The 17317-nt window shown below is 39.3% G+C and overlaps 3 protein-coding genes across 4 annotated transcripts; 1 reads left to right on the forward strand and 2 right to left on the reverse strand.

The window, feature by feature from the left end:
• The first annotated feature begins 1098 nt into the window (after positions 1–1098).
• LOC106405907 (protein TPX2-like) lies at positions 1099–5874 on the forward strand. Of its 2 annotated transcripts, none has more exons than XM_013846464.3 (18): positions 1099–1753; positions 2050–2190; positions 2316–2396; positions 2573–2705; positions 2785–2887; positions 2976–3026; positions 3133–3230; positions 3314–3389; positions 3480–3542; positions 3640–3726; positions 3837–3895; positions 4600–4678; positions 4752–4817; positions 4921–4983; positions 5077–5139; positions 5222–5266; positions 5350–5441; positions 5583–5874. In XM_013846464.3, exons 1-18 carry the CDS (start codon positions 1579–1581, stop codon positions 5599–5601), a joined length of 1494 nt encoding a protein of 497 aa, XP_013701918.2. In that variant the 5' UTR covers positions 1099–1578; the 3' UTR covers positions 5602–5874. The 2 variants fall into 2 exon arrangements, with proteins under 2 accessions (XP_013701918.2, XP_048607675.1); XM_048751718.1 differs by having other exon boundaries at positions 1589–1757.
• A 4945-nt stretch (positions 5875–10819) lies between these two features.
• LOC106405908 (magnesium dechelatase SGR1, chloroplastic) lies at positions 10820–12120 on the reverse strand. The gene is made up of 4 exons (XM_013846465.3): positions 11773–12120; positions 11527–11700; positions 11287–11454; positions 10820–11207 (listed from the first exon to the last, which is right to left on the reverse strand). The coding sequence occupies exons 1-4, from the start codon at positions 11905–11907 to the stop codon at positions 10890–10892; spliced, it is 795 nt and encodes a 264-aa protein (XP_013701919.1). The 5' UTR covers positions 11908–12120; the 3' UTR covers positions 10820–10889.
• Positions 12121–13283: 1163 nt separating this feature from the next.
• Positions 13284–15875, reverse strand: LOC106405906 (cysteine-rich receptor-like protein kinase 11). The gene is made up of 5 exons (XM_048749918.1): positions 15582–15875; positions 14215–14425; positions 13895–14132; positions 13645–13804; positions 13284–13562 (listed from the first exon to the last, which is right to left on the reverse strand). The coding sequence occupies exons 1-5, from the start codon at positions 15873–15875 to the stop codon at positions 13284–13286; spliced, it is 1182 nt and encodes a 393-aa protein (XP_048605875.1).
• Between the last annotated feature and the right edge of the window lie 1442 nt (positions 15876–17317).

Here is a 17317-nt window from a genome sequence, read left to right on the forward strand (position 1 = left end):
AACAGCTAACCAGTATGAACAGATGAAAAATCTAACCATTCTTGATTTTTCTTTCTTTCTAGAGTGTAAATATTGTGTACTCGTTGATATTGTGTGTGACATGAAGGAGAAAAGATTGTTGTTATATGCAGTGATATTGGGAAACGATAAAGAGAGAATCTTCATATGGTTTACTTTTCCAAATCAAATTAATTTTATTTAAAGCAAACATGTCAGAGCATAGCTGTGAATGTAACTCAAATTCATTTGAACAAATTAAATGATGGATACCAGTGAAGAAGATCAACTGCATCTATCATCACATAGAAAATGTGCCATGGGGATCATCAATTAAACTGAACATGGACATTAAATAATACAGTGGTATGACTGGACCCAAGAAAATACAGTAGCATGAAAATAACAGATATACACAATGTATGTGCATATGTATAAAGTCTTGCCTTTTTTCAATTTTAGTTATTTTTCTTGTTGGCAAAAAAAAGAAGTTATTTTTCTTTCTTTTATTACCGCTGAAAATGTACAACCAACACCTTCCCAAATAAATGTATCTTCGTACTCCCAAAAGCAGCTTTGGTCCAACACCCAAAATCCTTTTGAACAAAACGAATGCCTAGAAAACATTTACTCTAGGTTTTAAAACTTTGTCTTACCCTAAAGAACAACAAAATTGAAAGTTTGTCCTTTTCTCTTACATAAAGTTGGGTCTTTGTGTACTCTCATAGAACCGTATTAAATGACAAGTTCTGCTTAAAAAAATTGATGGATAAATTATTAAAATCCACAGTCAACGTCATGCTGTCCGCCACGCGTACCTCATTTTCATATAAACTGAATTTCAAAAATATTTAAATCATATTACTTGTATATTAATATATCATTCTGAAAACGTTATTACTTCCAAAAGAAATAATTCCAGTTTCCGTAGCACTGCACACACAATAAAGAGGAAAAAAATTGGACTTTACAATTCTCATATTAATAATTCCATCTTTCATGTTTTTATCTGATGTTTCTCCTAACATCATTCAATTTTTAATCTTATAAATTGCATATAAAAAAGGAAAATGATGTCACATAAACATATGTTTTCCATTTTTGACTTTGAAAAGCGCAATTTACCTGACAAAAGAATACAACCGTTAGTGGCAAAATACGTAAATAAGCACAAAACTGAAGGGTGATTCTCGACCCCGCCGGAATTTACAGTCTTAGTCGAAAGCCAAGAAAGCTCGCAGACCCAGAGAGAGAGAGACGCGCCTCGAATGCATCCACGCAAGAAAAAATAGGCTCTCCCTCTTTCTTTCCCATTCGAATTGACGAAAGCACCCTCACATACTTTCTCACATGTAAGGGACATTATCGTCGTTTCGTAGTCTTAATCAAAATTCAAAATTTCGAGTCGTTACAAAACCCGGAGCGCAACACGGTGTCGTTTTCCTTGATATATTTTCTTTCCGTTTTGTTGCTAAACCCAAATCTCTGAAACAGCGAAATTTGTGCCGTTATTTTCCTTCTCTGCTTCGTCTTCGTCAGTGATTTGACTGTGGAGTTTTTGTTATTAGAGAGAGAGAGGGAATGGAGATGGATGAAGATATGGAGATCGAGCCAACGGTGTTCGAGGCGAAAGAGATCGACCTTGAGTACGAGTTTGACGCGGCTCGGTGGTTCGATTTCACTCGGATGGAGTCAGCGGAGGAGTCTCAATCCGCCGAGTTCTGGTTTCACTCTGCTCCCTCCTACGCTCCCTCTCGTGAGTATCATCATCTTCATAAGCTTTTATGTCTCACGTTTACAGCTTAGTTAGAGAGAGTGCTTAGTTTAAGTTTCTTTCTTCGATTTGATTTTGGCTGTTGAAAATTTTACATTGTCCTTCGCGATGCGGTAAAAATTGCTGAATCGGAAAAATTGATTTACAATGTGATCAGTCATATTTGATTTGGTTGCAATGCTGTTTTGAGATACTACATTCGCCTTTTTGTTCTTGATTTTTTCCATTTTTCAGCAAGCATATGGAGAATTTGCTGTTAATTCTTTGTTTATTTTCAGCTTTCGTAACAAAACTGTTAAGCAGTGAGGAGGTTTCTGATGACAAGACCGAGGCGGCGGCATCCACTAGATCAGAGGCGGCAGCAGATGTTTGTGAGAGGGATAGAGAAACCTATCAGCCTTCGCATATGAATAAAACAGGTGTGAATAAATTATGGTGCTTAAACTGTTTTACCAGTTTGATTATGATGTGTGTAGAAAGTTAAAAGACTACAAGATATGTTTGTTTATAGATTCTTATAGTATCTTTTTTTTTTTCTCTTAAGGAAATGGAATGCGTTTTGGGATGTTTTCATCCCAACAAGGTAGTCACTTGAAGAAACTCCCAAGTCAACCCATATGCAAAGGTGATATGAGCATGCGATATGTATTTCAATTATTGATTGTGCTTATACATTAAGATTCTTTAAACCATCTTGTAACACAGTTAACTTTTTGATCAGTTCTGTTTCTTTCAATACCTTTAGATGTGGTCCATCTTTGGTATTTAATTTGGTGGCCTCACTTTCTCTACTTTTACCAGGACCAACGGTTAGCAATCACAACCAAAATAATAAACCAAAGTTCCGAGCTAAGTCAAGCATTAGATCAACTCCAAGGAGCTCGACATTAATCAGACCTACTGCTAGTCAGTTAGCAAAACAAAATAATGCAAGGTGGCTGCTGTAGCATGTTTAAATCTTCTGTCATCTTAATTTTATTCCACCTAATACGTAGCTTCTTTTGCTGGTATAGTAAATTCCATATGCAAGTTGATCAAATTCATGAGAAAGGAATATGTGGGACCGAAGTTCAAGCGGCTAAGAGACAGAAGCTTGATGGAGGTCTTCTTCGTAAGGTAGAGTGTGATGGGTATAATTAGTCTCCTTTAGCAATGTACTAGCTAGGTTTATATGAAATTAAGTCAATTTTTTGCTCTGTTTCAGGTTGCTGATACAAAGCAGGAGATGAATTTTGTTCACAAGATACCCAAGAAGGTTTGCATTCTATTGCTTGAATACTTTTGATCGTGCTTATATGGAAGATTCTATCTTTCTGGTGAATAAGGGAGCTCTTACTGAGATGTTAAATTATTTGCAACAGGATACAACTCTTGATAGAAACTCACAACAAACCAGGACAAAGATTACTATCGCACAGGAACCTGATTTTGCTACATCGCAGAGGGCTCACAGGACACGGTTAGAGACTAAATGTTTTCTGAAAGTGATTTGTCACAGGAAATGTGAAATCTCACATGATGTTTTGCAAATGATTATTTCAGGCACAAGAATGATACCAAGTTAGAACAGGACTCAACAACTGTATATAGATTCAAAGCACGTCCATTTAACCGAAAGGTTTGTAACTTTGTATCTGCTATAAGAAATGTGAACTGGAAATGATTTCATTGTCCTGGCTCGACTCATGCTCCTTTGCGATCTCTATAGATATTTGATGCTCCCTCATTGCCCATCCGTAAAAAGAGCACTCCAAAACTACCTGAGTTCCAAGTAAGTATAGTAAATGACTTTTGTCTCAGCTGGTATACTGTTTCAACACAAAAATATAGTGTATGACTTGGGCTTATATGTGACTTTTCTTTCACAGGAATTCCATTTGAAGACTTCAGAAAGGGCTATGCAACATTCTTCAGCAGTGACAACAAGGTCTAATCAGGGGAATGATGTGTATAAGGTAGCAACAATGTTGCTTTCTATTAGTTTCATCACGTGCCTGCTGTTCTTAACAAGTTTTTCTCTCTTCTAAACAACTCTATCCTGAAAAGTGAGTTTTCTTTATGACAGGGGTCAGACAAATCTAATATAACTGATGCACTTGACGGTGTTAGCAGGGCAAATAGGAGGTATGACTTGCAAAATCACAGAGAAAATTTAGAAAATTGCTTGATTTCTCACTTGAACTTGTGTTTGAGGTTAATATTAAGGGTTTTCTGCAAAAAAACCCTCAATGTGTTTTTTTTTTGCAAATTAATCCGCGAACTCAAAAACCCACGGGTCAACCCTCCAAGTGCCAGTCAAACCGCAATATAACCCTCGGCCGTATTTATGTGTATTTGACTGTGTATAATTTTAAAAAATTTTCAATACTATGCCGTTTTGGCGCTAATTTTTTAATGAAAAAAATTTGTTGAACTCGTGGTTTGAAATTTGAACCTTAAATACCATGTGCATGCTATATAACCATCTCGGCCAACAAATATATTTGTTTACTTAACAAACGCAATTATATAGATTTCTAAAACGAAATGACCTTGTTTTTCTCGGACATGGGAGCTTGCGTAAATGCACAATGAAGGTGGGGTTCAACAAATTTTTTTCATTAAAAAATTAGCGCCAAAACGACCTAGTATTGAAAAAATGTTAAAATTATACACAGTCAAATACACATAAATATGGCCGAGGGTTATATTGCGGTTTGACTGGCACTTGGAGGGTTGACCCGTGGATTTTTGAGTTCGCGGATTAATTTGCAAAAAAAAATCACATTGAGGGTTTTTTTGCAGAAAACCCTAATATTAACTTACAATTTTTAAAAAAATTCTTCCAGACCAAGCGCTATGGATATATCTAAGCATGATGTCTCGGAGGGAAAACACATTTTTAAAGCTCTTCCTCTAAACAAGAAGGTACACTATCGTTTCTCGAGTCTCCTCCTCAGCTTGCGTTATACTTGTCACTCCTGATACTCTTGCGAAACAGATACTTTCAAGCAAAGGAGACATGGGCATTTTCAAAAATAGCAAGCGAGAAACAACAGTGCCTTTGGTATGGTAGTCTCTTAACCATTATTCTTTGCACTTGATCTTCTGTATGTTTATTAGTGGAGTTTCCTGATAAGGATGAAACTGGTTTCGAAAATGCGACACAGGAGTTTAGTTTTCATACAGAAAAGAGAGTTCAACCAGATTTACCAACAGACCTTTTCAGCAAGGTACGGCTCATGGTTTGGTATCTCTTAAACACATTTTTGTTATTTGATTACTCTCGTAGTTCCCTGACCGGATCCGGTTTTATTAATCTGCAGCTCTCCATCAAATCCGAGCTCAAGCAAAACAATGGATCTGGCACAAAATTTCATCAAGCAAAGGTGCAGCTTGCGAAAATCAGTTTAACCTTGATTCGTTTTATTCCCATTCTAAAGTCTAATCTATTCTTGGTATAATAATAAGGGCTTCAAGGAAAATAGAGTGAACTCTTTCCAAGCAGGGAATGAGGTAAAGCACTAAAACTTATTACAAAACCGTAGCGTGGGCAACCACTTACACCGGAGGTTTCTAATTTCTTGAATCCATTACAGGTAACAAACAGACTGGCAGCTGGACAACAAATACAATCTAGTAATAGCGGAGTAGTAATCAACCAAACAAACCAGCGATGGACCGCTAGTAGGTAAATCTAATAAAGCAACCACTATCTTTTGAGAGTGTTTTATTATCGTATAGATTCAGTCTTTCAATGTGATGTGCACATATATATCCATGGAACAACAACCAAGTGCTTATATATATTATTGTTGTTTTAATATGGCAGGAGCTTAGGCATTCGCTGATGGTATAGAAAAAAAAGCTTTTGTGGTATCTGGAATCATCACCAACAACTTCTTTTGTACATTCAAATTTGGTTCTCTTCTCAGTCTGATCCTACTTGCACTGTGAAGTCAGACCAATTTGGCTTGAGAGTTTTCTTCGGCATCTCTGTTTATATAAAAAGGAAGGAAAGAAAAACAGAAAATGTAAATCAGAAATACTCTGAATCTCTTGAATTTTAATTCACCAACCTTTATAGGTAAATATGAGACTGATCTAAACCCCAAAAAAACTAATTATACTTTGGTTTTGGTTTAGTCTTACATCTGAAACAAGCTTTCGTTTATATAGTGAAACACTACCATCACATTCTTTGGTCCCAGATTGCAACTCGGATTTGACACCTTACCTTGTTATGTACCTTGATGGACAGACGATTGTAGCCGGAGCAGGAGATGAAACCTTAACGTTCTGGAATGTCTAAAAGTTATGTATTTACTTCCCGAATGTAGTTGTAAATTACAGATTGCTCAGATAAGTAGGATCCTTCACTACCAAATGTAAAACAACTTCATTAAACCACAAACGAAAAGCGAATAATATAAGGGTTTAATCAAGTTGTGCGTTTATTTTCTATTCGCTGCGTTTTGAGGAAAGGCAATTTTGTGGCGATTTCGAGAGCGATTGTGACCTAGCTTTCTACGATGGACTTGGCGAATCCACCGGGGGTTCTAAACCCTCCGGAGGTGAGATCGGTTGTGGGTCTGGGGACGAGACGAGTGATTCTACGGTTGGGAAAGCCAAGAGTTGGGCTTCGGCGGTGAAAGATAAGAAAAGTTTGACGAAGTACGAGGTTGAGATATCAACGAAGGATGGGAAGCATACGGTTGCGATTACAAGCGAGATTCTTGTGGATTCAACGCCGTTGTGGGATGATTTTGTAGTGGGGAAATTTTTGGATCTCGCTCCTCATTTGGCGAAGGTTCACATGTTGTGCTTCTTCTGGAATGTGAGAGGATTCAACAAATCTTTAAAGCATTCTGCAGTCAAGGAGTGGATAAGAAACAAAGAAATGAAGTTTGGTTGTGTTTTGGAAACAAGGGTGAAAGAAAAGAAGGCTGAGAAGATAATAAGGGAGAGTTTTAGGGAGTGGTCGGTGATGACGAATTATGATTGTAGTCCAGGAGGAAGAATTTGGGTCTTTTGGAGGGAGTCTGTCCGTATGTTTCATGTGTACAAGTCTGATCAACTGTTACTTGCTCAGTGGGATTAGAAGGTGAAGAGGAGTTTCTATGTACGTTTGTTTATGCAAAAAATCAGAGTGAGGAGAGGAAGGAGTTGTGGGATGATCTCTGCTATCCTTACGAATAAAGAATGGATGATCATGGGTGATTTCAATGAGATTTTGGATGTTGAAGAGAATTCAAGGTTCTTGAGTTTGGGAAGAGTCCCTGGAAGTATGAGGGATTTTCAGAGGGTGATGCTTCGTTGTCATCTTTCTGATTTGGGATATCAAGGGCCTCTGTTTACTTGGGGCAACAAACATGATGAAGGAATTATCTGCAAGAAGCTTGATAGGGTTTTGATGAATGATGCGGCTCTTCAACGGTTCTCCAATGCTTATTTTATATTTGAGGCCGGGGATGCTCAGATCACATGCGTTGCAGAATTCAGTTGAAGCCGCCTCAGGGGAAAATTCGAAGACCTTTTAAATTTGTAAATGCTATTGGTGCCTTGCCAAGATTTCTTCCTATGATTCAGGAATTTTGGGATAACACAGAGGTTCTTTTTCACTCCACTTCAGCCTTGTATAGATTTTCGAAGAAGCGTAAGAACCTGAAACCGTTGATAAGGGAATTGGGTAGAGAGGGGATATGAAATCTAACCAAAAGAACAAAAGAGGCTCATGAGTTGCTGTGTGAAAAGCATAAGCAAACTCTTTACACCCAAATGAGATAGCAGCTCAGGAGGAAGCTGTAGCTTAAGAGAAGTGGCTGCATGTTGCTACTCTTGAAGAAGACTTTCTCAAGCAGCGTTCAAAATTGCACTGGTTAGATGTTGGTGATCAGAACAACAAAACCTTCTACAATGCCATTAGAACTCGACAGGCCCAGAATATGATTCGAGAGCTAAGATGTGGGGATGGTATTACTGTCACTGATCAGCAGGAGATTAAACAAGAGGCGGAAAGGTTTTTCTCGAATCTGTTGAATATGTGTCTTGAAGACTACAAAGGGACCGCAGTGAAGGAGTTGAGTGATCTTATGGGTTTCAGATGTAGCTTGGAAGTTTGTCGTGATTTAGAGGCTGAAGTAATAGAGGAGGAAATTCAAAAAGTTCTTTTTGCTATGAAAAATAACAAGTCCCCAGGGCCGGATGGGTTCCCATGCGAGTTCTTCAAGATGACTTGGCCAGTGCTAGGGCGTGATTTTGTTGTGGCTGTTCAGTCTGTGTTTCAGTTTGGCTTCCTTCCTAAAGGTGTGAATTCAACAATCTTGGCACTAATTCCTAAGAAGACTGATTCCATGGAAATGAAGGACTATAAGCCTATTGCTTGTTGCAATGTTCTATATAAGGTAGTATCCAAGATTTTGGCCAACAGACTGAAGAAACTTCTGCCTAGTATCATCAGTGATAATCAGTCAGCTTTCATTAAGGGACGATTGCTCATGGAAAATGTTCTGCTAGCTTCTGAGATGGTGAAGGACTATCATAAAGAGTCAGTTTCTCCACGGTGCGTTATGAAGATTGATATTTCGAAGGCTTTTGACTCGGTTCAGTGAGAGTTTGTTCTGAAGGGTTTGGAAGTTATGGGTTTTCCTGGAAAATATATACATTGGATCAGACTGTGCATTACAAGTCCGTCTTTCTCAGTTCAAGTCAATGGAGAACTTGCGGGTTACTTCCAGAGCTCGAGAGGTCTTCGTCAGGGTTTCTCTCTTTCCTCGTATCTATTTGTTCTCTGTATGGAAATCCTGTCGAGGAAAATAGATAAAGCAGCTGCAGCAAAACAGTTCAAACTTCATTCTGGATGTAACTCTATTTCCCTCACTCATCTGTGCTTTGCAAATGATTTGATGGTGTTTGTAGAAGGATCAAAGGCGTTTATAGAAGGGGCCCTTGCAGTTTTTGATGAGTTTGCGGTTTGGTCTGGTCTGAAGATAAGTATTGAGAAATCTACAATATATATGGCTGGAGTATCTGCAGAAGAGAAGAGTAGAATCTTGACGAATTTTCCTTTAGCTGAGGGTACTCTACATGTTCGGTATCTGGGCCTTCCTTTGATGACTCAAGGGATGAAGAAGCAGGACTATCAGCCCCTGGTGGAGAAAATAAGATGCAGAATTAACACCTGGACGAGCAGATTTCTGTCTTATGCTGGAAGATTGCAGCTAATCAAAGTGGTTATAATGAGCATTGTTAACTTCTGGTCTGCTGCTTTTCGTTTGCCGAGTCAATGTGTCAAAGAAGTAGAGCATCTCTGTTCAGCCTTCCTCTGGACTGGTCCAACTCTTAGGACTACTGCTGCTAAAGTGTCATCGAGGGACGTTTGTAGAGAAAAAGCTGAAGGTGGTCTGGGTATAAGGGTACTAAAAGAAGTGAATATTGTGTGTGGGCTGAAGCTCATTTGGAGGTTGTTGGTGGGGAAATCTCTATGGAGCAAATGGATAAAGGCAAATCTGTTGAAACAGAGAAGCTTCTGGGAAGTGAATATTAAAATCCAAACTGGGTCTTGGATGTGGAGGAAGATGTTAAAACTCAGAGAGATAGCAAAGAGTTTTTACAGGAAAGAAATAGGAAATGAGCGCCATACTTCTTTCTGGTTTGAAAAATGGAGTGATCGAGGTGTTATATATGATCTATTGGGGACAAGAGGTTTCCTAGACATGGGTATACACAGAGAAGCTACGGTTGAAGAAGTTTTCTTTAGCTCAAGACGTAGAAGAAGACATCGGCTGGAGATCCTAAATGACATTGAAGTGGAGTTGAGTAACATGAGAGAAACGCTCAGTGATGAGATGGAGGATGTGAGTCTGTGGAGAAGGGAGTCGGGTTATAATTCTTCTTTCTTGACGTATGAGACTTGGAAGTTAACTCGAGAAAGGAAGGAAAATGTGTTTGGACTCGTGGAGTTTGGTTCTCTCAGGCTACACCAAAGTATGCTTTCATGACTTGGTTGGCAAATTTGGATAGATTGGCTACGATGGATAGAGTTGTCCGATGGAATCCAGGAGTTGATGAGACTTGTGTTTTATGCAAAAATGCGGGAGAAAATAGAGATCACTTGTTCTTTGAGTGTTCCTATTCAGGCCAAATTTGGGAGAGTCTTTCTAGAGAAATTATGGAAAGTTCTTTCTCAAGCTCATGGGTCGTTATTATGAATTTGATCACCGAGAGAGGTAATATGGGGAAGATGAAGCTATTTTGTCTCAGATATGCGTTTCAAACCGCATTACATGCAACATGGCGAGAGAGGAACAAAGTTAAGCATGGAGAGAAGCTGATCCCAGTGAATGTTATGAAGAAACTGGTGGATAAGGGAATGAGAAATAAGCTTAGCCTATTAAGAGCTAAAAGAGTAAAGGGAATGGAAGGTGCCTTGCAATTTTGGTTTGGCATTCGAGTGTGAATATTTGGAGTAATTTCTTTTTCCTTTGGGGCATAGTATAGAGAAAGAAGAGAAGGAGATAGTTTAAGGGTTGCACACATTGTAAAAATGTTTTTTTTTTAAGAATAAAAAAAAAATTACAGATAGACATAGAAGAGGGAGGGGGGGGGGGGGGGGGGGGGGGGGGGGGGGGGGGGTTAGAGAAAGACAGTCATCTTTTTTTGGTTTAACAACAACCAAGAAGATTGCGAGGAATAGAGAGACCACATAAAATCCAAAAGAACGATTTTGGAACCATTAGAAGCAAGGCGTGGCGACTACGCTCTTTGTAACGTAGACCAGACAAGTTCTTTTTACCCGTCACTCCCAATCTCTCTCTTCTAGTCTTCACGTTTCTCCTTTGGTTTCACGTGTGAAATGGCTCACACTAACTTGACTTACGTGATTATTTTAAAACACTTTGATGACAAGACAAGACTAACTAACTATACAGTTTCTTTGACTTCAAAACACGTTGATGGGTCAAAGACACACAAAGTATTATTAAACACTTCAAATTAACTTAGCTTTTGTATTAATCAAACCTACAAACAATCATTAGTTTCCTAAACCACATTTTGTACACCAAAACCAAACCAATGATCTTCCATTTCATTCAATTTACAAACCACCAAAAAAGGTTTTCATTAGAGTTTCTCCGGATTAGGAGTTAGACATTTTCCCTCGGCCTGAGTAATCATTAGACACTGCATTACTAAGAGTATGAGACCAGGGAATGGAGATAACAGGTGGGGAACAACAACTGCACTCATCCACGCACTGTGACTCAGGAAGAGTATGAGTCCTCCTGTGACCATCATCATCAGGTGAAGTAGTAGTAGCTTCCCAAAGGGGACCCCAACATTCAACTCTGTTGAACTCATCGACATTGGAATGGAAATGAACCCAAACAGGAGCTTCTTGTAACTCTGGATACTTGTTCAACAAGTTCCCATCTCCATGAACAATAGCCTTCAACACCTAAAATACATAAAAAATCATATAGTAAGCAAACACCATGAAACCAAATAACAGAATTTGACTTTTGGATCACACTTACAATAGGTAGCTCTTTGCAAAAGATGTAGTAACGAAACTTTGCGAATATATCTAAAAGGATATGTCCACCGCTGATATGACAGTGAACGTGAAGCGACATTTTCCCTTTCACTTTCTTCCACTCTGCTACCACTTCGTCTCTGTATAGCTTATTTGCCCACCCTTGCAACTGTATACAGAGATAGGCCTCTACTGTAAATATGTGAAGAAGAGCAGAGAAAGGTAACTTTTTTTTTTATACCTGAGAGTTATTAATGGAGTGAGAGATAGCTAAAGTTAGTTTAGCAGTAATGTCACTGTGAGTGAGGGTGTAAGTTCTAGGGAGCATTGGTGGATGCTTCTTCTCATCAACCCCTACAAACAATACTTTCAACTTTGATGATTCGAAGATCGCTGGTCCAAACAATCTTGTCATCTGCACGCCAGATTAAAAAGCTAAGCTCTCACGATAATGGAATTACATAGATTTTGAACCAGAATTGCTTACGGGAACAATGCCTTGGCTCTTCATCTTCGATCTTCCATTGGAGACAAGGAGTGAGTTGCTGCTGTTACTCCGTTTGTCTGAATAACCTGGTTTGAGCCTTGCCGGTAACAGTAGGCTCGTCGACAAACTACACATTGCTGCTCTCTTCACTGTTTTTTTTTCAGAACTAAACACAGAGAGACCCTTTTGCGGCGAGGCTTGAGAACCAGATCTCACACGATCTCTAGCTGTGTTCGTACAACGAAACCCAAATTGAAAGCCTGTGACTTTAAGAAAACCCAACTCGAGAATGTTACTCTTCTTGGAATTTAGGGCTCTTTTGATGCGTGTCTAGGGGTTGGTTCTTGTGTGTAGATGGTGTGAGCCTCGGAGAGTGCCACGTGTCCTATTCATTTTTTGAGCCGAACCCAACCTGTCTGGTTTAGTTCCGGTTCAATATAGTTTAGTTGGTTTATTCGGTGTAGAAATTAGATGTCAAATCCTACCTTATAATTTTTTTACATTCTTTTGGTTCAAAATTGATTGTGTGAATATTTAGACCAATCATCTACGAATCAGAGTTTATTGATCATAAGAATCTCTTTAGAGCAATTATTTCAGGGATACGATTGCAGTTTTTCTGCAGGTTTCTTTAAGATGAGCAAGTCTCACCGTTTAACGTTTATATTCTCTGTTTTATTGTACTGTTTTTGTTAACTATGTTACAGTCGAGCATAACTCCGAATCCTATTGGACCTTTAATATTATCAGTTTTTTTTAAAAAAAAATATCAGTTGTTGAAAAATGAAACTAAAATCAACAAAAAGTAACTGAAAACTTCACAATCACGCGCTTTAATAAACCGGTTTAAAACAATCTTTCAATGTGGCTCAAGCTCAGTGACTTGACCTGGCGAACCCGAGAGGCTTCACCTGAATCACTATGAGAAACAAATGCATGTGTTAACGGAACCGGAAGACAGGGCCGTGCCTGATACAAAGATCAAGCATTGGTTTTGGGGCCAACAAGAGAATATTTATTTTAGGGGCCAAGAATAAGCGAAGTTTCTCTCTAGTTCTGGTGGCAAAAGCTAGATATATAACAGCGAGAAGTTACAGGTTCGAATCACATGGGAATACCTTTTAATATTTTCATGTTTTATTTAGATCATGGGCCAAAATTTTTTTTTGCTTCTGGGCCCGAAATTGTCAGGCCCGGTTCTGCCGGAAGAGACAGAGAGTTAATGTTGAGACTATGAACAACTGAGTTCATGTTTGTTCTTCTCATTACACTCTACGTTGGAGTATAAGCAAAGAAGAAATGACAAGAATTGAGACTGACAATTCTCTCTACGTTGGAGAATCTTCTTGAATTATAAATACGTGAAACAGGACAAAAACAAAGTATTAAATAATGTTCCTGAATTGGCAGTGAAATGTTATAAAAAGCATCATTCAAACTTGCATACAGAGAATCCCTTCCATCTTCAGCGAGGCTCTAGTTCAGTAATGGTCGTGTCACTAATAGAATAACTAACAGATTTTACTGTAGATCGACTTGATTCGGATACCTGCCCAAAATTCGGGCATGCTACGCGGGAAAAAACTCGGTAGTTGAGGCACTGGTAGAGTGATTGTGTTGCTAGTGAGCATCAAGATGATAGTTGATAGCATTGGACGGTCTTCTGGATTGTCTTGAACACATAAGAGCGCAATATGGATGCATCTAGTGACTTCGTTACTCTGATGATTCCTTCTAATGGACGAATCTGACAGTTCTAGTGGTGACCCATTTCTCCATAGCCTCCAAGCCTAAACACAAAATGAACATATCAGGAACAACCCTTTGTCATGATGTTAAATTGTTGGAAGATGTTGAGGACTTTATGCTCACATTGTTGACCAAGTTTCCAGCAGTACTAGTTTCATCCATCTGGTAGACGTTACTGTTTTTCTTTCCGCTTATAATCTCGAGAACTAAGACTCCAAAGCTGTAAACGTCAGATTTCATGGAGAATTGACCTTGCAATGCATACTCAGGAGACATGTAAGCGCTGAAAATACATACAAGCATGGTTAACATTCAATAGAAAAAAGGCTCTACAACTTTGTGTGGTTTCAACAGTTATGAGCATAATACTTACTAGGTTCCTGCAATTCTGTTGGTATTGCCTTGAGTTTGATCTATTCCAAAGATGGTAGACAGTCCAAAATCTGAGATCTTTGGATTCATATCAGCATCCAAGAGAATGTTACTTGCTTTAAGGTCGCGATGTATGATTGTGAGCTCTGAATCTTGATGAAGATAAAGAATTCCTCTAGCAATCCCTCCAATGATCTTGTATCGTTGAGTCCAGTCTAGCTGACCTTGCTTTTCAGGGTCTGCACATTTACATGTACCATCAATCAAAAGCTCAAGAAGAAATCTTCTAAATAAAATAAAAACTATAGAAGGTAACCATACCAAATAGGAAATAGTCAAGACTTTTGTTTGGGACAAACTCATAGATGAGAATCTTTTCTTCTCCTTCCAAACAGAATCCAAGAAGCCTAACAAGATTCCTATGTTGAAGTTTTGACACAAGAACAGCCTCGTTCCTGAACTCTCTTGTCCCTTGTCCTGACATTTTCGACAGTCGCTTCACTGCCACTTCAGTTCCATTTGAAAGTGTACCCTATATTCAATTGAATGAAACAAACATGGCCAGTTAGTTTTTCGTAACGTATAACCTAGAAAAATATGGAAAACAAAGACCTCCTTACTTTGTAAACCTCGCCGAATCCACCTTCCCCGAGCTTATTACTCCTGGAGAAATTGTTTGTTGCAGCTTCAATGGTCTTAAAGTCGTATTGTGATGAATGTCTAGTTGAAATATCAATATCAGCTGCAAAATCAAGGGTGTATTAGTTATGCTTCAGGTTTCCAACAACAATAGCTAAACAAACAAGAAACTAACTTTCAATCAGAGTTCTTTTGTATGAGTTTTTCCTCCGGCATTGTTTGAACCGAAAATGGTGTATTTGTCGGATTCATACAATGAAGAATTTTAGAAATAGATTTCTAAAATTCTTGAGGCTTAAGAGAAATCAACATAGAAATCAAATGGAAAAAGAACGTTAAAAAGAATTTATTGATTAAAGATTATATTACATGTATGATTACAAGTGTAAATAAATCTAAGAATCAATAAGCTCTTTGTGTAAAGTGTTTTAAGTCTAAAAATGGGAAGGAGAGCCCCTTTCTCATAAGGAGGTAGCTCCTTATTTATAGGAGAAATATGTCTAGGGTTTCATAATGAAGTGGGTCTAATTCAATGTCTAATGGGCCTTGAGGGAGGATGTAAATCCACCCCCAACAGTTAGTCCCCCCAAGTTCGTTGAGAGAGATGGAATCGATCTCTGCGAAGTTTACGAATAGGGTTTATTAGACAATGAACTAGACACATTCATACCTATGACGGTTTAGGCGAGTTTATTTCGAACTTGTGCCTAGTAAGAAGCGAGTTTGCTTTAAACTCGTGCTTAGTGAAAGACGAGTTTACTTGACTCATGCTAAGACAGAGGTGAGTTTACTGAGAGCTCGTGCCTAGTGGAAGGAGAGCTTCTGTAAACTCATGCCTAGCCAAAGACGAGTTTTTGTAAACTCGTGTCTAACAATAAGCGAGTCGACCGCAAACTCGTGCCTAATAAAAAGCAAGTTCAATTTAAACTCGTGCCTAAAATGCATGTTTACCGAACTATTGACGACCCGAAGTCTCGTGTTGAGATTGTGTGTGTCGAGCAAGTTGTTGGCGTGTATGCTCGTCAGGCTATGATGACGTGAGAAAGCACCGGCTTGTGCTGTTTCCTATAAGCTTGTGGCTGAGAGCCATCTTTCGAAGCATGAGGGCATATGGTGGTGGCAACTGCTTGTTGGCTCCATTTTTCTCTTTGGCTCGAACTATTGCCGACCCAAAGTCTCGTGTTGAGATTGTGTGTGTCGAGCAAGTTGTTGGCGTGTATGCTCGTCAGGCTATGATGACGTGAGAAAGCACCGGCTTGTGCTGTTTCCGATAAGCTTGTGGCTGAGAGCCATCTTTCGAAGCATGAGGACATATGGTGGTGGCAACTGCTTGTTGGCTCCATTTTTCTCTTTGGCTCGAACTATTGCCGACCCGAAGTCTCGTGTTGAGATTGTGTGTGTCGAGCAAGTTGTTGGCGTGTATGCTCGTCAGGCTATGATGACGTGAGAAAGCATCGGCTTGTGCTATTTCCGATAAGCTTGTGGCTGAGAGCCATCTTTCGAAGCATGAGGACATATGGTGGTGGCAACTGCTTGTTGGCTCCATTTTTCTCTTTGGCTCTGGTTCACAAAAACATGATCATGATTAGACCAATATAAACCAAAAGAAATAACCAACTTTGGCATAATCAATAAACACGCTGCTGACTTGTTTTTGCTTAGTGTTCACAAGTTGATTTGATAGTAGTAATATAATAATCACTAAGCAAAGTGCATGTCACGGATAATAAAGCAAGCACCACTGAGTTTATAAAATTTAAATATACGAGAAACTTATCTTTTGAGGATAAGTAGTCGCGAGTTGTTGGAGATGAGAACTTATCTCTTCCCTTTTTTTTTTTTTTTTTTTGGAAGTAGATGACACTGAGCTGTGGCCAGGCTGTTCATGGTCCATCATATGCTCCTCTGTTTTCTTCTATCTCTCTTATTTTTGTTTTGGAGCTTGAATCTGCTGATGACGTATAAAGATGCAGGTAAAGCCATGTCTCATACTTCCATGGCAAGACCAGAGCTGTATTTGTGATGGCAAGCTTGGGCTCCTCGTTGTTGGCGAGGTAAGGACGTTGCTAACATCCTTTTTGACGTGTTTTTATCTGGAAACATTGAGCCGACGAGCCCTGTGCATGCGGTGACAACATTTAGCACCAGGGCTGTGATGTTCCTGACCAGTGATAACATCTCCAGTGGTGCTATTGTCGTGGTTGGTCTTGACCTTGGAGCAGAACCGTTGAGAGGTTCCTGCAATGTTGCAGCACGTTCATCACCATTTTTGGCTGAACTCAAGATCTTCATCTTGGAGCAATGACCGATAAACTCAGGAAGAACAGAGTAAACTTCCGTCAAAACGTCTCAGCGTCTCTTGATCAGATCTTCTTCTCTAGTGACAATTCCCGAGAAAGGCCAGAACTTGATGATGTCTTGAGCTTGAGTTTTCCGCCAGACATCTCAGGCAGAGGCTCGAACTTGTGCGGCTCAGCGAAAACAACAGCCACATGTTCTGCTCGGTACTATCCAACTCGCCTCTTTCTCTCTAGTCATGGCATGACCCGGAAAACAACACACACAGTTTCTGTAGCTCCTCTCAACTTTCTCTCGCTCTGTCTCTTCTTCGAGAGATGCTGAAGCTGTTTCCTTCATGGAGGAGATGGTGGAGGTATAGTCCGAGCACGAGACGACAAGCTAGTGACTTGAGCTTTGTCAAGGTAAAGTCCGCGATTGTAATCTTCTAAGGACTCCGAGCTTCATCTCTTCGACAGACGAGAGAGGAAGTGGTGCCGTTGCCAAT

Source organism: Brassica napus, chromosome C3 (genome assembly GCF_020379485.1).
Source record: "Brassica napus cultivar Da-Ae chromosome C3, Da-Ae, whole genome shotgun sequence".
NCBI classification, from domain to species: Eukaryota; Viridiplantae; Streptophyta; class Magnoliopsida; order Brassicales; family Brassicaceae; genus Brassica; species Brassica napus.